This window comes from Mesoplodon mirus (genome assembly GCF_964341445.2).
Source record: "Mesoplodon mirus genome assembly, chromosome: 1".
In the NCBI taxonomy this organism is placed as follows: Eukaryota; Metazoa; Chordata; class Mammalia; order Artiodactyla; family Ziphiidae; genus Mesoplodon; species Mesoplodon mirus.
This window is the reverse complement of record NC_138976.1, coordinates 14,202,741-14,223,252: the sequence shown is the minus strand read 5'-3', so window position 1 is coordinate 14,223,252 and position 20,512 is coordinate 14,202,741. Positions and strand designations below refer to the sequence as shown.

General features: G+C 47.3%; 1 protein-coding gene across 4 annotated transcripts in view; it reads right to left on the bottom strand.

The window, feature by feature from the left end:
* CDK5RAP2 (CDK5 regulatory subunit associated protein 2) overlaps positions 1–20,512 on the bottom strand; it is a 183,996-nt gene that overhangs the window by 37,842 nt on the left and 125,642 nt on the right. For 2 of the 4 annotated variants that reach the window (XM_082619449.1, XM_082619448.1), the window contains exons 22-25: positions 14,064–14,274; positions 9,779–9,901; positions 4,772–5,348; positions 1,967–2,199 (exon numbers count right to left, since the gene is read on the bottom strand). In XM_082619449.1, coding sequence (XP_082475575.1) covers positions 1,967–2,199; positions 4,772–5,348; positions 9,779–9,901; positions 14,064–14,274 — 1,144 coding nt within the window. The remainder of the gene's footprint in view (positions 1–1,966; positions 2,200–4,771; positions 5,349–9,778; positions 9,902–14,063; positions 14,275–20,512) is intronic. The other 2 variants (XM_082619451.1, XM_082619450.1) reach the window with 1 other exon arrangement.

Sequence of the window (20,512 nt, the reverse complement as noted above, 5' to 3'; positions counted from 1 at the left end):
TGCAACTACCTCAAATATAAAATGACTTTATGGTAAGCTCATTTCATAATCCAGGAGCCAGACTCTTCAGATGGCATCCCAGAAAGACCCACCTCTGTTACATTTTATTCTCTAAGAAAAAGAGTTGCTGTAGTGAGGATCCTGAGACTTCTATGCCTTTTGTAGAAGAGAATTAGGTTCTGTGTTTGTGTTGTCTGCTAAGCCCGAAATGCTTCTGCTTCCAGACCCATAGGAAACAAGAAGTGAGATCTCCCTGGGCTTGTCAAGGTAAATAACTAAAAAATAAATCAAGGGGAGGAGGGTGGATGAGGGAGGGAGGGCATCTGGTGCCAGAGGCAGTCTCTCTCAGCCTCCCACTCCCAGGTTGAGGGCCTGTAGGAAGAAAAGAGACAGATGGAAAATGCCTCGGGCCAGGAAGACACAGCTCTCTCTTGAGGACCCACTTATCCCTCCAATAATAAAATGGAAACTAGCTTATTTGGAAAACCTTAGCCAGAAAAAAAGTAGATTTCATAAAGCTGGAAAAAGCCAAATGCTCCTGTGTCAGAGGTCCCGGGAGCTGGTACTAGAAAATCAGCCTGTGACGCACCTAAGCGGTTAGGCCCTTCTTAAAAATGGAGGAAAAACATTCCCCGGGCCCAGAAGGCCAAACTACTCCCACGTTCTATCTTGGCATCACACTGAACACACGTGGACCCTCATGACCCATCTGTGTGGATGTATGAAGACTGAGGTCAAATCCAGGTTCTGCCATGTCAGTTGTGACTTTGAGCAACTGACCTCCCTCTGTTAAGGCCAAGTTCCTCACATAAATCAAGTTGCTCTGAGGATGAAGCCCCCAGGCTCACAAGTACAGATGCGAGTAAGCACTCAGGACTCCAGGGCCATGCACCGAGCCACGCACTCTGCCAAGGCCTCACGTCCATGATTTAACTTGACCCTCATGACTCACAAAGGAAAGCCTTTGATGCTGAGCAGAGAGCGGTCATGACCTGACTTACACTTTGTGAAGGACACTCTGGCTACAGTGAGAACGGACCGCTGTGGGACAAGGGTGGAAGCACAGAGGCTAGAGGAGAGGACCACAACCACCCAGGCGAGGTGATGGCAGCCAGCTGGAGCCGTGGCGGCAGGGAAGGGGAAACCCGCTCAGATCTGGAACCGGCGCTGAAGGCAGGGCTTCAAAGGGGCAGCCAGTGGGGTGGGCGGGAGTACTGACTCTGAATGGTGTCTTCTTAGGAGCCAAGGGAGGATGAGATTCCCCAAGGAAGAAGGAGCAACCGCAACCACTCTCAGAGGGTTAGGAAAGATTATCAGTAATGTGTGTGTGTGGGTATATATGTATGTGTGTATCTATCTAGAGAGAAAAAGAGAATGAGAGAGGAAGCATGACAAAACAGATGAAGCTGGATGAAGGTATAAGGGAGATCTTTGTTGAGATCTCAAACAAAATGCAAATTATTATTTTTTAATTGTAATGCGATAACATCTATTCAAGTACCTAGCACGTAGCAAACGTTTTCTTTCATCCTTTCTCTGACCACCTCTGGCCCCTGAATATGTTGTTAACCAATGAAAGTTTGGGTTTTCTTGTTTGTTTGTTTTGTTTGTTGCTGCCAACATTTAAAATCCACAAGTCTTTACCTGCCAAACCCTGGTTTCCATCTTCTCTTGAAAATTTGGAGGAACTGGCAACCACGTGGCCACGCCTCACCAGCCTGGCCCCCGAGGCCCCTCCACTGGACCCCAGGTTTGGAACACTGTAGACTGCCAACCACGCAGAAGTGGCCACCAGGAAGAAGCAGCCACCAGAAGGAAGCAGCGGGCGGTGGGGCTCTGCCATCATCTCATCAGGGCCGAGGGGCGAAAGGTGAGGCCAAGGAGTCCGTTCCTCCTGGGCCCCTCCAAGAAGTCCTGGATCAATTCCTGATGGGTCTTAAGATCCGCAGTCCCTCGCCCCACTTACCCTTGAGAAACAGATTTTCCAACTGCTTCAGCAGCTCTGCGCACTGATTCAGCTGCTCCTGGAAACCCTCGGCCACACGGCAATCCACGTCGCTGGCCTGCAGCAGCTCCTCAAAGGCCTTGATCATGGCGTTCATGTGCCGACGATAAACGACACAGATGCCGTGGCTGTCCTTAATCTGCTGTCGTTGAAGGGAGAGCTCCCTGGCTTGGGCCTGAACTAATGAATCATATCTGATAAAAGGAGGGAAAAGAAAATGCTTGGACCGCTTTAGAATTGAATTTCCATGACTTGAACACTAATTGGAGAAATGACAAAGCACAATTTTGAAAAGCCTGCAGCTATGCAAGTATCTATACTTCTGGAAAAATTGCAACTGTACAAGGTCACTCCTCCTTCGATTTCAAAACAGCCAACAAATGCTGGAACAAAGGCTGTTCTGCAATATTTTTAACCTTACGAAGCCCCCAATTAAAGTACAGATTGGCAAGAACTCAGGAGAACAATCAGTTTGCACTCACTCTTCAAAAATACTACTCCGAATTGTAGAAACGAGTGCTCCAAGGGTCAGGGGACCCAGCACAAATTCTCACGAAGGACAGAAAAGAAACTGTAAGGCAGGAAAACAAAAACAGGACTCTCTCCTCTCACGTGAAAGGTCAGAGGATAATCATAATCCTAACTACCATTTACGGAGGGTCTACGACCTGTCAGCCACTGAATTAAGTGTTTTTTTATAAGTTATCTGTTCCTCTCAATCTCGCAACAACTGTATGAACACCCCGTTTACAGGAGAGGAAACTGTCTCTTGGAGATGGCAGGTTGGTTAAACAGTGAAGACTTCTCACTCAAACACAGCTCTGCCTTCAAAGCCCAACTCTGTTATTTGCAGTGAGGGGGATGGACCTAGAGTCTGTCATACAGAGTGAAGTAAGTCAGAAAGAGAAAAACAAATACTGTATGCTAACACATATATATGGAATCTAAAAAAATAATGGTTCTGACGAACCTAGGGGCAGGACAGGAATAAAGACGCAGACGTAGAGAATGGATCTGAGGACACGGGGAGGGGCAAGGGTAAGCTGTGATGCAGTGAGAGAGTGGCATGGACATATATACACTACCAAATGTAAAACAGACAGCTAGTGGGAAGCAGCCGCATAGCACAGGGAGATCAGCTCGGTGCTTTGTGACCACCCAGAGGAGTGGGATAGGGAGGGTGGGAGGGAGACGCAAGAGGGTGGGGATATGGGGATATATGTATACGTATAGCTGATTCACTTTGTTATACAGCAGCAACTAACACAACACTGTAAAGCAATTATGCTCCAATAAAGGTGTTAAAAAAAAAAAAAGCCCAACTCTGTCCATACAACACCGCCTCCTGATGCCACATCCGTCTTTCCCTATGTGAGCCCACAAGTATTAGTCGGCACTGAGAAAAACGCAAGTTCAGGAAGCATGGCTCTGTCTTCCTTACCAACTGTGGGCGCAGGAAGCTGGCCACAGAGTGGTTTGCCAGAGACCCTGACCCTTCCGTTCGCCATGTTCCCCGTTCCCTGAAACGATGACTGGCAACCACCTTCAACCCCACGTAAGCACAGAGAGATCACGTGTCAGCAGCACTGCAGGTGGGGCCGGTTTAATGGACGAGAAAGACCCCGAGCATCAGCACAGGGTACTGTGGACCGGACCAGCTGGCTCTGCGAACCCTCCCAGGCCACCTTCTCAGTCACGGCAGCCTCTCTGGGGCCCCATTTCCTCACCTACAAACACACAGTTTAAGAACAACTCGTTCTGGGCTTCCCTGGTGGCGCAGTCGTTGAGAGTCAGCCTGCCTATGCAGGGGACGCGGGTTTGTGCCCCGGTCCAGGAAGATCCCACATGCCGCGGAGCGGCTGGGCCCGTGAGCCATGGCCACTGAGCCTGTGCGTCCGGAGCCTGTGCTCCACAACAGGAGAGGCCACAACAGTGAGAGGCCCGCGTACCGCAAAAAAAAAAAAAAAAAAAAAAAAAGAACACCTCGTTCTCAGGTGACTGTGAGGGTTAAGTAAGAAAAGTGCCTCACCAGGGGTCTGACCCAACTACCTCTCACTAAATACCAGCTGCCCTCAAGCACACGGTCTGGGAGGTCATGAAACATGCACTCTGGCTCCTGCCAATTCAGAACAATGTGTTTGTCTCAAATTAGTGTCAAATGAAGGTCAGCTTTACAAATGAGCCCATGTTTGTCGAAGCTCGTGAAGCAAAACTGTATATATCTATGCCCGTAAAACGTATCTTCGTGACCTGAGGATTCTTCTCTTTCAACACAGGCTTATGTCTCTAAGATGACCTTGAAGGGTACAGATGTGGCCAGGATTTACTTTCCTCCCACCCTGCCTAGGACATCAGTTTCAGCACCGCCCTCTCCCCGCCGAACCCCTCCACCTCACCCCCCCACCGCCAGCACAGTAAAAGCCATTAACAGGGTCAGGGGTAAACACTGCCGTTCGGCAAACTTACTATAACTCACCAGGTGACTGGTATAAAACCTTTAACCCCGAGTCCCCAGCCTGAGGAGGGCAAAACCTGCTTGGCCAATTTCAGAAGACACAGACTAGTATGTGCACAGCCACTGTTCCTTGTGGCCTCACATGTCCCTTCCCCGCAGGCATAGCTGCCTTAACGGTGCCTTCAAGCCTTCCCCAGCACACACCGGACCCCCATCACAGGGCAGCATTCCCTTTTAGCTCAGGGGCGCCAACCTAGTGGCAAGTTGGGGAACTGCAGGCTTAAACCTGGGAGAAGACAGGTGGGACATACCTTGAGAGTGAGAGATCTCTGAACTTATTCTGCAGGTTACGGATTTCACCGAAAAGTTCCATGTTCAAATTCTTCTCCTTCTGCAGCTCATATTCCTGGTCCACCAGCTGCAGTCTGAGGCTCTCCAGCGCCCTGCCGTCAATCATCTCTGGGGCCAGCGCGTGGAGGATTTTCATGTGTTTCACATAACGTACTTGGTGCAAACCTGAAAAGGTCATTTCTTCTTCATCGGTACTGCCCTTGGACTTGTTCAAGCCGTCCTGGGCCCCTTCTCTCCCACACAAAACTGTGATGATGGCCTCACTGAACTGGGAGTGCTTTTGAAGCTGCATCATGAAGTTCCGGTAGACCTCGAGCTCGGTTTCCAAGTCACAGATTTTCCGTTTTAAGGTTTCTTTATCATTTGAGGTATCGCCGTTCTCCAGCTGATCAGTCTCAACCACAGTGACTTTAGCGGAAAACGGACTCTTAGGACTCAAGTATGTAGCTACGGAAGTGGGGCCTGGAAAATCTTCAGAAGTATTCTCTTCGCATGGTGGAAAGATGGCAAGGTCATCAGGCTGGTAAATTTCGGAGTCTGAAAATCAAAACACATTCATGTCGGTGTCTCCATCCCCACCGCTGAAATCCATCCCCTCGGTCCTTCCTCACAGCCACCGCCAAGCAGAAACCACCGCGGGAGCCTCCCACCAAGCCCCTCGGGCTCTTGGCCTTCCCTCTTCCCTCTCAATCCATCCTCTTCCTCAGAGTGACTGTTCTAAAAAGTGAATTCAACCACGATAACCACCAACTCCCACCTAAATCGAAACTTTTTCTCACGGCATCTGAGACCCTGCTTGATCTACTTCCAGGCAACCTTTTCAGGAACATCCCCTGGCACCACCTATGGAGAGTCCCTACTAAATTAACCATAATTCCCTGCACACACCAGGCTGCTCATGCCTCCGTGCTTTTGCACGTGCTGTTTCCCTGCCTGGAATACGCCTGGCTCCCTCCTTAACTCCTCCTCAGTGAACTCCTCATCCTTCAGCACCTAGACCTGATTTTCTCTCCTCTGCAAGCCCATCTCCAAGCTATGCAAAACAGTCACTCCCCTCTGTGCTTCCATAGCACCTTATACATAACACCCAAGACAGACGTACCACGTGCTCAGTGCTGGCATATGACTGACCATTGGCTTATTCATTTATTTACACAGCACTTAGTTACTTGGGTTCCTCTCTCCCTCACTGGACGGCAAGTTCCTTCCCAGCAGGGACTGGCCTTACATCTTCCCATTCTCAGTGCCTTGTTCAGTACCCAGCCCAGACCTGGTGTCAATGAAGGGCTGAAAAACTACTGGGGAATGAGTGAAGGAACATCAAAACCCAGTAATTCTAAAGTCCATAGCAGATGAGAGTCGTCCTCTCATCTCCACATCGACAAGTTTCCGGAGATGCCGTGATGTCCCCTGTAGCGAGCTGTTTCACTGACTCACAATCCTACCAGGAAATACCTCCTTACAGCTAGTTTAAATCCCCAGGTATGTGGCCCAACTCCTGTGGGAGGCAGAATGGTACTGCAGAAAGAATATGCAGCTTTGAAGCCAAAGAGAAGGGGGCACATACCCAGCTTTGCTACTCGCTGGCTGCACAGCGTTAGGCAAGTAACTCACTGCCCAGAGCCTCAGTTTCCCCAAAGAGATGTCTTATGTGCCTGTTGTGAGGTTTCAAGGTCGGGCCTGAGTCTAGAGCTTCTGTCCTTAACCACATACCACAATGCCTGCTGTCCAGGGAAAGCTCAGCTCAATACAAGGAGTGGTTTGAATACTTAAGCAGCAGCAGAATATAGTAGAAAAACCCATCTCTGAAATCCAACGGATCTGGTTTCAAACTCTGGCTCTGCCGCTTACTAGCTGCGTGACCTTAGGCAAGTGACTTAGCCTCTCTGAGCCTCAGTAGCTTCATTTGCAAAATGGAGAGAACATCAATTACGGCGAAGCCTAAGGCTTCTGTTTTGTTTTCAGGATCAAACGGGACAATACCCGCAAAAAGGCTAACAGTGTCTGGCACACAGCAGCGAAGGAGACCAACTGATACGAATATCCTTTGCTTCCCTGAAAGTGTTCAAAGATGGAAGAGAACGCCTATCACAGGAGGCTCGCGAACAAAGCCTTGTGGACTTGGGGAAACACTGCCAGGGCAGCAACGTGGGTTGGATGAGATGACCTAGGAGACCTCTCAGAAGGAAAGGCGCATACAAATCCTTGTCAGACTGTATATTCCAATTTCTGGGTTCTGCGGCTGCTCCTCATGGCTTTAAGCCCATTCTTGTCTCTCTGCTCATGATGCAAATACCATAAAATAAACTTTTTTACTTTAGAAAGCTGGTGCTACGTGACCTCAAGGAAGCACTCCTGATGGAGCATTTTTAGTGCACAAAATTTGTTAGAAAAACTCATCTCTTGAGGTCCTTTAGGGTGGAGACCATGTCATTCACCTGTTTCTCCAGTGTCTGGCATGGGGCCTGGAGCAGAGAAGGTACTCAGTAAGTCCTGCTGGCTGAACGAGTGTAAGAGACACAGAGGGAGAAATCTCAACAAGGCTTTTCTCCAGTGAATCACACTCCAAGATAAGGAAATATCTTTGCTATAACAACCTCACGATAATGGAATTTCATGGCAAGAAGTGATGTTCACGCATGGGAATAAAGATCAGTTTTGATGACTTTCGTTATGTGATCATGAGGCAAAGACAAATGTAAGCCCTGTACACGTGTCCTTTTGTGACACAGACTGTTTAGACACACACACACACACACACACCCTCATTGTGACTGGGAGGTGTCATCCTCACGTCCACACTGGGACCCCCACTTTAAACTCTGCTCCTTAAACACACTCAGACACTCGACACTCATAATTTTGACTTGAGAAGTGTCCCTAACCTACAGCAATTTGTGACTTCACAGAGGCAAGGATCTGACTTCTAGGCTCCCAGGCCAGTACATGGCAAGTCTCACAGCTCAGCATCAGCATGGCGATGCGGCTTTGCATTCTCTGTTCCATAGCCCTCAATAAAGTTCCAAAGGAGGATATTTTCATTTTAAAAAATCACTGCATAGGGCTTCCCTGGTGGCGCAGTGGTTAAGAGTCCGCCTGCCGATGCAGGGGACACAGGTTCGTGCCCCGGTCCGGGAAGATCCCACATGCCATGGAGCGGCTGGGCCCGTGAGCCATGGCCGCTGAGCCTGCGCGTCCAGAGCCTGTGCTCCGCAACGGGAGAGGCACAACAGTGAGGGGCCCGCATACCACAAAAAAAAAAAAAAAAAAAAAAAAAAAAATCACTGCATAGAGGGTGTGAGAGATGGAGGATTATAAGCCGTAGTGTACAGTGTGAACCTGCAGGTGTATCAAGGCATCAGGACACGTTAACTCTGTGCTGGGACCTGGCCCAGGCACCCAGCTCTATGCTGTCCACTTAATCGTCACAACAACCCTGTGAGGCGTCACTCATAATCCCATTTTACAAAACAGGAAACTGAGGTTTAGAGGTAAGAACTTGCCCAAGGTTCGGGGCAAGTAAGCAGCAGAGCCCCCTGTCCGAGCCTGGTGGTCCAACCATCTGAATACTGCCTCCTGATATATCCCTCCTGCAACTGGGGTCCCCATCTCAGGGGGGCATAACAAGGAAAGACAGTCCTCAACCCTCGATGTGAAGGCCAGTAATGACTGTGGCACCCCCTTCATCCATTAGTCAAGTTTCTGTCCAGGAGCTACTGAGGAAGAGCCAGCAGTGAAGCTGTCACAGGCAGTACCCGCCTCGTGGAGGGCAGTCACTGAGCAAAGTCGCTATGAGACCAAAACGTGGTGGTGGGCAGATGGGAATGTTCAGGAAGGCCTTCCCTGGAAAGTGACGTTTAAGCAGAGACCAGAAGGAGGAGGCATCAGCTGGGCAACAGTTAAAGGGAGGAAATTCAGGCAGAGGCAAGCACAATGAGAAAAAGGAAGAAAGGTCACGAATGATGGGGATTTGAGAGGAAAGGGGAAACTGCCCATCAGTCAAGAAGCCTTTAGCAACCAACTAACCAAGAACGGGACATCAAAAGATGTCCCCAGGACCATTTATTTACATTATAGGAAACAGTGCAGTTCTGGACCTTCCTACAGTTCAGCTAAAGGGCACTTGATTATCTGGGAGAGTGGCTTTCTCCTCAAAGCCCAGAACACGCGGAAGCCTGTGACCACGTATTCAGTGTACTGACTGGAGGCCTTGGGAAGCATACGCCATTGGGAACAGGGCCCACAGCTCAGTATTTCCCCAGAGATTGCATTTCCCCATGGCCACCCCATGACAAATTTAGGATCCTGAAGACAATGATTTCTTACAGAGTGAATCAGGGCCACCTTAAAGGTGACTTTTTTTTTTTTAATTAAGAGGGAAAAATGAATCTAAGTAAAAGAAAAAATGTAAGCATCTGTTCGTGGTTCAATGGGATCATGAATATTGTTATTATTCTTTGTGCTTATCTGTACGTCTGCGATACTTCATCATTCTAAGAAGGATACAGCTTGCCTGGGGCCTTGCTCATGTCTCTGCACCTTTCCCACTGACCCACCTGACAAACCCCCAAACCAGGTGTCAGCTCAGGCTTGCCCCTCGTCCACCCCACCCCCGGGCAGCAGGAGGCCAACCGTGCACACCTAACAACAGCCAGCACTGCAGGGACGCTGAGGACGGCTGGCTGAGGGCGAGGCCCCTGAGGGCAGGCCCTGGGTCCTCTGAGGCTGAACCACCAGAGCCCAGCCCGCTGCCTGGTAGAAAAGTGTCAGACAAATGGACTATAAGCTCTGACACCCTACTATACCTTGACTCTCAAACCCCTCAGCCTCCTCAAGTGTTACATGGGAACAGTGATGACGCCCTAGGATGGCTGTTGCAGGGCTTAGTAATAATTTTTGTATAAAACACCCCAAACGGTGCCCGGCACAAAGTAGCTGTTCAACAGGCATAGGGGGTGAATTCTGACCGGTCTCGCAGCTGGCCTGTTGATCCTTGTCCCTTTCCTTGTCTCTCCAGACACAGGGCGTGGCTTTGAGTCCTTCTTGCTCTCCCAGGCTGTCCTGGTAGGCTGCTCCCACGTGGGGCTGGGCTACAGGCATCCACAAAGAGAAAGAAAACCAGATAAAACCATAGGCTTGAAACTTAGCCAAGCAACTAAGAAGAACACAAAGATACAACAGGGAAAATAAAAACACTGGGGAGGCAAAATGCAATTCATAAGATAAAATTAATCTATCGAGCTGCCATAACAGGACATAAAAAGCATAAATATACTGCAGCTTGTCTGAAACGGTTTAAGTCCAGGTTCTTCTAAAACCATGAGTGAGAAAATGAATTCTATAGACTCATGCCCGCTTTTCCCAAGAAGAGGGGCCTCAGGGGCCTTCCAGGCAGCTGTAGAAGTAGCCCCTGGCTGAGGCACCCCAGGGTCTCAGCAAGAAATCAAAACATTGTTAAGCACAAATGGCAAGCCCTGGGCAAGGTGCCAGGGCCTCTGTGAGGCTCAGCCACCTTTGCCGCGGTCCCTGTCCCTGCCCCAGGAGACAGGGAGCCCTCAGAAGGCAGAGACTGCATCTTCTTCCTCTCTCTCCCCTACATCCTGTGCGTGAGGCCAGGTACACAGCAGGCGCTCGGGGAATATTCACTGCATGAGTGAACGGGTGCCCGGATGGGTAGATGGATGGATGAAGGACGCTGGGAAAGGAAGGAGGGTGGGAAGAGCAATCCTACCAAAGCCCAACTTATCTTAAAACCTCAACTGTGGTAAACCCAAAAGACAACCTAAGATTAAACAGAAAATACCTCTGGCTACGTGGCTCATCGTAAAATCCACATGCACGGTATCATATACTAGGCTCCCAGAAACAGTAGGGGAAAAGTAAAGGCTCCGAAATCAGGCAGGCTGGTTCCGATCCGGGTTGGGATGTCAGCAACAGTGTGACCGTAGCCAAGTCCCTTTATCTCTGAAATGCCTCGACGATCAAATGGGAATAATTAGTGTCCCTGCCTCAGAGGACTGTTAGGAGGATTCAACAAGATCATGGATGTAAGGTGGACAGTGGGGGCTTCCCTGGTGGTGCAGTGGTTGAGAGTCTGCCTGCTAATGCAGGGGACACGGGTTCGAGCCCTGGTCTGGGAAGATCCCACATGCCGCGGAGCAACTAGGCCCGTGAGCCACGGCCGCTGAGCCTGCGCGTCTGGAGCCTGTGCTCCGCGACAAGAGGGGCCGCGATAGTGAGAGGCCTGCACACCGCGATGAAGAGTGGCCCCCGCTTGCCACAACTAGAGAAAGCCCTCGCACAGAAACAAAGACCCAAGACAGCCAAAAAAATAAATAAACAAACAAATGTGGCGTTTAAAAAAAAAAAAAGAAAAGAATTTAAAAAATAAAAAAATAAAGTGGACAGTGGGGTCCAGTAAGTAACGGGCACTCATTTTATTTTACCACCATGGGCAGGCCGAGGCCCCCAGGCACCTCCCAGGCCTGAACCGCTCTGAAAACCCCCCACTCGGACGCTATCGTCCACCTGTGTCTCCAACCCTTCCTCAGCAAACACTGCTTCTCCTGCCACCTCCCCAGGAGTGGGTGCTTCTCTCCCTTCTACTATGGGCCTGGAAGTGTGTGAGCACCCTTGTTCTTCCCTGACGCTTCCAGACCATTCTCTCTCTTCCCTAAGAACTCCGGCTTCACAGCTCACGCTGTGAGACTACACCAGTGACAACACCCGCCTTCCTGCACACACCCACCGTCCCGATTCATGGAATCCCTCGAGATTCATGGCCACGTGGCCCCCGCCTGCCCTGCTCCTCTCCACCCCTCCATGGCGACCCCCCCGCCACCGAGTTGCCTATTCTTATATCCAATTTCTCTCCTCCCTTCTCTCCGGAACCCACGCCAGTAGCCCTGCCCGCTCCGTGGAAACAGAGCCCTGCAATGTCCCCAAAGGACTCCCCCAACGCTAAATCCCAAGGCCAAGTCCCAGTCCTTGACTTACTTGTCTCACTAGCACATCCGACACGGCTCATCTGCTCCGCACTCGGCTTCGGGAGGCCATGCTCCCTGGGCCGCCCACCCCACTGGCTGCTCCTTCTCAGGCCCAGGCTCGGTTCCCAGACCTACCTCCTTTGTCTCCAAGCCTCAGAGCTTCAAATACCAGCAACATGCTGACCTGGCCCAGACCTCTCCTCCAACAGGCATCTCAAGAGTTCCAAACCAGACCCCTGAGGCCCCCTGAGCCTGGCTCTCCTCAATCCTTCCATCTCAGGGTATGACATCTCCATCCTTCCCATGGTTCACATTAAAAGTGATCCTTTAGGACTTCCCTGGTGGCTCAGTGGTTAAGAATCCACCTGCCAATGCAGGGGACAGAGGTTCGAGCCCTGGTCCGGGAAGATCCCACATGCCGTGGAGCAACAAAGCCCGTGCGCCACAACTACTGAGCCCACGTGCCACAACTACTGAAGCCCACGCACCTCGAGCCTGTGCTCCACAGCAAGAGAAGCCACCACAATGAGAAGCCCGCGCACCGCAACGAAGAGTTGCCCTTGCTCGCTGCAACTAGAGAAAGCCCGCACGCAGCAACAAAGACCCAAAGCAGCCAAAATTAAATAAATAAATGAATGAATGAATAAAATTATATTTTTTAAAAAGTGATCCTTTAAAGCAGAGGCCAGCCTACTTTTCTTCAAAAGCCAAATAACGAATATTTGAGACTGCAAGCCCCGGGGTCTCCATCACAACTACTCAACCCGGCATCACAGTGCAAAGGCCATCACAGACAAGGTGCAAATGAACGCAGGGGGCCGTGCTCCCATAAAACTTTACAAAAACCCACAGCGAGCCTGGTCCACAGGACACAGTTTGCCAATCCCTGCTTTAAAGCATAAGTCAGATCACGTGACTCCGCTGCTCAAAACCCTCTGACCGTTTCCAACCTTACCCGGAGTAAAAGACAAAGCCCTAGGCTGGCCTATGAGGGCCTAGCGGGTCTACCACCACCCTGACCCCTTCTCCTCCTGGTTCCGCCTGAATATCGCCTCATCAGGGAGGCGCTCTCTACGACTCCACGTACCTTAGCAAACCCGACCCCCGCTCCACGTTACCCATGTCCTTCACCGGCTTTATCTCCCTCCACAGCACCGATCATTTCACACACGATACATCTGCTCACGGCTTACTGTCTTCCTCCCGCTGTGATATACAAGCTGGACACAGACTCGGTCTCTTTTGTTCACAATCTCCCCAGTGCCTGGCACACGGGAGGACCTGATACATCCTTTCCGAATAAATACATAAAAGACCACTGTTGCCATTCTTGTTATTGTGTGCTGTTGTCATTCGCTTAGAGCAGAAGTTCAAAATCAGGAGTCAAGGGCTTCCCTGGTGGCGCAGTGGTTGAGAATCCGCCTGCCGATGCAGGGGACACGGGTTCGTGCCCCGGGCCGGGAAGATCCCACATGCCGCAGAGCGGCTGGGCCCGTGAGCCGTGGCCGCTGAGCCTGCACGTCCGGAGCCTGTGCTCCACAACGGGAGAGGCCACAACAGTGAGAGGCCCGCGTATTGCAAAAAAAAAAAAAAAAAAAAAAAAAATCAGGAGTCAACAGAAGTGCTCTTGTGGATTCACGAGCACTCTAAAGATGATGGACAGTGCTACACGCATGAGAAGGCCCTCAGCTTTCCCCAGACTCTCAAAGGGGCAACATCTCTTAAGCACCACTGTCTCGGGCTAGAGGATCCCACTGACGTGCTCCCTCCAAGTCTAGGAGTCTCACCCTGATACTCTGTAACCCCAAGGCTCTCTACTCGGGGAGCTCCCAGGAGAGCAAAGACAGCAGATTCCAAGGGAGTAGGGAGGCAGGTCACTTCTAGAAGCCATAAGGTCAGTAGGGTTTGGAATGAGCCCCGAAGAACCCGAACAACTGCGGCCTGGCCATCCAGAGAACCCTGCAAAGAGGACTGAGGCCTCCACAGATGGAGCCCCCAGACAACTGCGAGTGAAGGGGGCAGTGACCTCACAAGGCCTGGGAGCACGACCAGTCCCCCTCTGCCCCCCCCAGAATAAAAGCAACAAATGAGCTTTCCTTATCGTGTTCCCTCGATTGTATATTTGTCAAGAGTCAAGATTAGTCACTGCAATTCATGAAATTTATACTCAAACGTATTGCAATTCCAAACAACGCGGCTGACATTTCTGGCCGTCCTGTCACGCCGTTCATCTTCTCGCAGAGGATACGGTTTCCTTGGTGCTTACCTTTCAGGAGCGCTTTGTCTGGCGCTGGCCTCCCCTCCATCACTGCTTCAGCCAGAATTAACTTCTGGTGACACTGCTTGCTGGGAATTTTAAACTCCTTCAGCTCCCCCTGCTGCTGGGCCACCACCTCCTGGGGGGCAGGGAGCCGGCACACACTCCCCAGTGACCGCGATGCTTTTATCAGGATGGGCAAGCGGGACTTCTTCACGTCCTGAAAGTACACCCAGGGAGACAATGAATACACTTCCTCTGGTCGCATAGTCAACACGCTCGTGCCAACCTTATAAAACAGGACTCAAAGTGCCTGTCCAGATAACGGCACCTCCGTTTATCCCCCAGCCTGCAGATCTGTGTCTTGGCAGGTCCCTCCTCTGACTGACAAGTGCCAAGCTGTTCCTCCTCGACACCCTCCTAAGCCCGGCCATGTCTCTCTGAACGTTCCAGATGCTCCCTACACGGCATTCCTTTTCCCCACACAACCTTCTGGGAAACGTTTTCTAGCTCCTTATCTATTTCCTCACTTCACACCCTCTCCTAAGCCTAAGTCAATCTGCCCCTCACCCCGCCAGGCCACCAGAACCACCCCTTACTAAGGTTTTCGGGGGCCACTAGGTGCCTAGTCCCATGGCTATTTCTCAGGCCCAGAGCTCTGAACCTGCCCAACCTACACATTTCTGACGGCCCACCAGCCCTTTCAAGTCAACTGAAAACTGGGCTCTTTCATTCTATCACCCCAGGCCCGCATCCCACAGCTCCAGCACTCCGACGACCTCTGCCTCGGTGAATCAGACCACCCTCCACTTGCTGCACAGACCAAAACTGGGAGCCATTTTTAAAATGCCCTGAGGGAACTTGCACAAGCCTCTTAGATAGCCTCATCCACCAGAAGGCAGACAGCAGAAGCAAGAAGAACTACAATCCTGCAGCCTGTGGAACAAAAACCACATTCACAGAAAGATAGACAAGATGAAAAGGCAGAGAGCTATGTACCAGATGAAGGAACAAGATAAAACCCCAGAAAAACAACTAAATGAAGTGGAGATAGGCAGCCTATCCAGAAAAAGAGTTCAGAATAATGATAGTGAAGATGATCCAGGACCTTGGAAAAAGAATGGAGGCAAAGATGGAGAAGATGCAAGAAATGTTTAACAAAGATAAACAATACAATAACTGAAATGAAAACTACACTAGAAGGAATCAATAGCAGAATAAATGAGGCAGAAGAACGGATAAGTGACCTAGAAGACAGAATGGTGGAATTCACTGCTGTGGAACAGAATAAAGAAAAAAGAATGAAAAGAAATGAAGACAGCTTAAGAGACCTCTGGGACAACATTAAACACAACAACATTCGCATTATAGGGGTCCCAGAAGGAGAAGAGAGAGAGAAAGGACCCAAGAAAATACTTGAAGAGATTATAGTCAAAAACTTCCCTAACATGGGAAAGGAAATAGCCACCCAAGTCCAGGAAGTGCACCGAGTCCCATACAGGATAAACCCAAGGAGAAACACGCTGAGACAAATAATAATCAAATTGGCAAAAATTAAAGACAAAGAAAAATTATTGAAAGCAGCAAGGGAAAAATGACAAATAACATACAAGGAAACTCCCATAATGTTAACAGCTGATTTCTCAGCAGAAACTCTACAAGCCAGAAGGGAGTGGCATGATATACTTAAAGTGATGAAAGGGAAGAACCTACAACCAAGATTACTCTACCCAGCAAGGATCTCATTCAGATTCGATGGAGAAATCAAAAGCTTTACAGACAAGCAAAAGCTAAGAGAATTCAGCACCACCAAACCAGCTCTACAACAAATGCTAAAGGAACTTCTCTAAGTGGGAAACACAAGACAAGAAAAGGACCTACAAAAACAAACCCAAAACAATTAAGAAAATGGTCATAGGAACATACATATCGATAATTACCTTAAACGTGAATGGATTAAATGCTCCAACCAAAAGACACAGGCTTGCTGAATGGATACAAAAACAAGGCCCATCTATATGCTGTCTACAAGAGACCCACTTCAGACCTAGGGACACATACCGAATGAAAGTGAGTGGATGGAAAAAGATATTCCATGCCAATAGAAATCAAAAGAAAGCTGGAGTAGCAATACTCATATCAGATAAAATAGACTTTAAAATAAAGAATGTTACAAGAGACAAGGAAGGACACTACATAATGATCACAGGATCAATCCAAGAAGAAGATATAACAATTATAAATATATATGCAACCAACATAGGAGCACCTCAATACATAAGGCAACTGTTAACAGCTATAAAAGAGGAAATAGACAGTAACACAGTAATAGTGGGGGACTTTAACACCTCACTTACACCAATGGACAGATCATCCAAAATGAAAATAAATAAGGAAACAGAGGCTTTAAATGACACAACAGACCAGATAGATTTAATTGATATTTATAGGACATTCCATCCAGAAACAGCAGATTACACTTTCTTCTCAAGTGCGTACGGAACATTCTCCAGGACAGATCACACCTTGGGTCACAAATCAAGCCGCAGTAAATTTAAGAAAACTGAAATCATATTAAGCATCTTTTCTGACCACAGTGCTATGAGATTAGAAATGAATTACAGGGGAAAAAACGTAAAAAACACAAACACATGTAGGCTAAACACTATGTTACTAAATAACCAAGAGATCACTGAAGAAATCAAAGAAGAAAACAAAAAGTACCTAGAGGCAAATGACAATGAAAACATGATGATCCAAAACCTATGGGATGCAGCAAAAGCAGTTCTAAGAGGGAAGTTTATAACTATACAAGCCTACCTCAAGAAACAAGAAAAGTCTCAAATAAACAATCTAACCTTACACCTAAAGGAACTAGAGAAAGAAGAACAAACAAAACCCAAAGTTAGCAGAAGGAAAGATATCATAAAGATCAGAGCAGAAATAAATGAAATAGAAACAAAGAAAACAATAGCAGGGATCAAGAAAACTAAAAGCTGGTTCTTTGAGACGATAAACAAAATTGATAAACCATTAGCCAGACTCATCAAGAAAAAGAGGGAGAGGACTCAAATCAATAAAATTAGAAATGAAAAAGGAGAAGTTACAACAGACACTGCAGAAATACAAAGCATCCTAAGAGACTACTGTAACAAGCAACTCTATGCCAATAAAATGGACAACCTGGAAGAAATGGACAAATTCTTAGAAAGGTACAACCTTCCAAGACTGAACCAGGAAGAAATAGAAAATATGAACAGACCAATCACAAGTAATGAAATTGAAACTGTAATTAAAAATCTTCCAACAAACAAAAGTCCAGGATCAGATGGCTTCACAGGTGAATTCTATCAAACATTTAGAGAAGAGCTAACACCCATCCTTCTCAAACTCTTCCAAAAAATTGCGGAGGGAGGAACACTCCCAAACTCATTCCATGAGGCCACCATCACCCTGATACCAAAACCAGACAAAGATACTACAAAAAAGGAAATTACAGACCAATATCACTGATGAATACTGATGCGAAAATCCTCAACAAAATACTAGCAAACAGAATCCAACAACACATTAAAAGGATCATACACCATGATCAAGTGGGATTTATCCCAGGGATGCAAGGATTCTTCAATATACGTAAATCAATCAATGTGATAAACCATATTAACAAATTGAAGGAGAAAAACCATATGATCATCTCAATAGATGAAGAAAAAGCTTTTGACAAAATTCAACACCCATTTATGATAAAAACTCTTCAGAAAGTGAGCACAGAGGGAACCTACCTCAACGTAATAAAGGCCATATATGACAAACCAAAGCAAACATCATTCTCAATGGTGAAAAACTGAAAGCATTTCCTGTAAGATCAGGAACAAGACAAGGATGTCCACTCTCACCACTATTATTCAACATAGTTTTGGAAGTCCTAGCCACGGCAGAGAAGAAAAAGAAATAAAAGGAATACAAGTTGGAAAAGAAGAAGTAAAACTGTCACTGTTTGCAGATGACACGATACTATACATAGAGAATCCTAAAGATGCCACCAGAAAACTACTAGAACTAATCAATGAATTTGGTAAAGTTGCAGGATACAAAATTAATGCACAGAAATCTACTGCATTCCTACACACTAATGATGAAAAATATGAAAGAGCAATTAAGGAAACACTCCCATTTACCACCGCAACAAAAAGAATAAAATACCTAGGAATAAACCTACCTAGGGAGACAAAAGACCTGTATGCAGAAAACTATAACACACTGATGAAAGAAATTAAAGATGATACCAACAGATGGAGAGATATACCATGTTCTTGGATTGGAAGAATCAACATTGTGAAAATGACTATACTACCCAAAACAATGTACGGATTCAATGTAATCCCTATCAAATTACCAATGGCATTTTTTACAGAACTAGAACAAAAAATCTTAAAATTTGTTTGGAGACACAAAAGACCCCGAATAGTCAAAGCAGTCTTCAGGGAAAAAAACAGAGCTGGAGGAATCAGACTCCCTGACTTCAGACTATACTACAAAGCTACAGTAATCAAGACAATATGGTACTGGCATAAAGACAGAAACATAGGTCAAAGGAACAAGATAGAAAGCCCAGAGATAAACCCACACACCTATGGTCAACTAATCTATGACAAAGGAGGCAAGGATATGCAATGGAGAAAAGACAGTCTCTTCAATAAGTGGGTGCTGGGAAAACTGGACAGCTACATGTAAAAGAATGAAATTAGAACACTCCCTAACACCATACACAAAAATAAACTCAAAATGGATTAGAGAACTAAATGTAAGACCAGATACTATAAAACTCTTAGAGGAAAATATAGGAAGAACACTCTTTGACATAAATCACAGCAAGATCTTTTTTGATCCACCTCCTAGAGTAATGGAAATAAAAACAAAAATAAACAAATGGACCTAATGAAACTTAAAAGTTTTTGCACAGCAAAGGAAACCATAAACAAGACCAAAAGACAGCCCTCAGAATGGGAGGAAATATTTGCAAACGAAATCAATGGACAAAGGATTAATCTCCAAAATATATAAACAGCTCATGCAGCTCAATATTAAAAAAAAAAAAAACCAATCAAAAAATGGGCAGAACACCTAAATAGACATTTCTACAAAGAAGACATACAGATGGCCAAGAAGTACATGAAAAGCTGCTCAACGTCACTAATTATTAGAGAAATGCAAATCAAAACTACAGTGAGGTTATCACCTCACACCAGTTAGAATGGGCATCATCAGAAAATCTACAAACAACAAATGCTGGAGAGGGTGTGGAGAAAAGGGAACCCTCTTGCACTGTTGGTGGGAATGTAAATTGATACAGCCACTATGGAGAACAGTATGGAGTTTCCTTAAAAAACTAAAAATTGAATTACCATATGACCCAGCAATCCCACTACTGGGCATATACACAGAGAAAACCCTAATTCAAAAAGACACATGCACCCCAATGTTCATTGCAGCACTATTTACAATAGCCAGGTCATGGAAGCAACCTAAATACCCAACGACAGACGAATGGATAAAGAAGATGTGGTACATATATACAATGGAATATTACTCAGCCATAAAAAGGAATGAAGTTGGGCCATTTGTAGAGACGTGGGTGGATCTAGATACTGTCATACAGAGTGAAGTAAGTCAGCAGAAGAAAAACAAGTATCGTATGTCAGCGCATATATGTGGAACCTAGAAAAATGGTACAGATGAACCAGTTTGCAGGGCAGAAATTGAGACACAGACGAAGAGAACAAACGTATGGACACCAAGGGGGGAAAGCGGTGGGGGGATGATAAAAAAATAAAATAAAATAAAATAAAATTCCCTTTATGCACCTCACCCACTGCATCACTCACCAGGTTTCACTAACTCCAACTCCCAAGGTATCTATGAATTCTTCTGTTGCTTCTCATCCTCCGCGGCCACCGCCCAACTCCAAGAGGCTGTGAGCTCTCATCCAGGCCACAGAAACAGCCTCCTGAGGTGTCTCCCCACACTCATTCTTGCCCTTTGTAACCCACTTGCCATACTGCACCAAAACAGGCAACACACCCCCGCTCCTGCTTAAAACTATTTTAATTGTTCCCCAGTTCTCGTATGGCAAAGGTCACAGTCTTTACCAGAGCCCACATGTTGTGCACTACTGCAGCCTAAGTTACGGCCCCTCCCCACCCCCACCCCAACCTCCAGCCAGAGACCTCCTATCCGTTCCTCAAAATGGTTTGTTCCTTCCACCTCAGGACCTTGGCATATGCTATCTCCTCTGCCTAGAATACTTTTCCTTGCGTACCCCCACCTCTCCCACTAATCCCAACACATTCATTAGGACTCAGATCAAATGTGCCTTCCTCAGGAGAATGGGCCTTGATTTCCCTGTTACATACTCACTGCCCCCTCGGAAAAACATTAGGACCATAATAATTAAA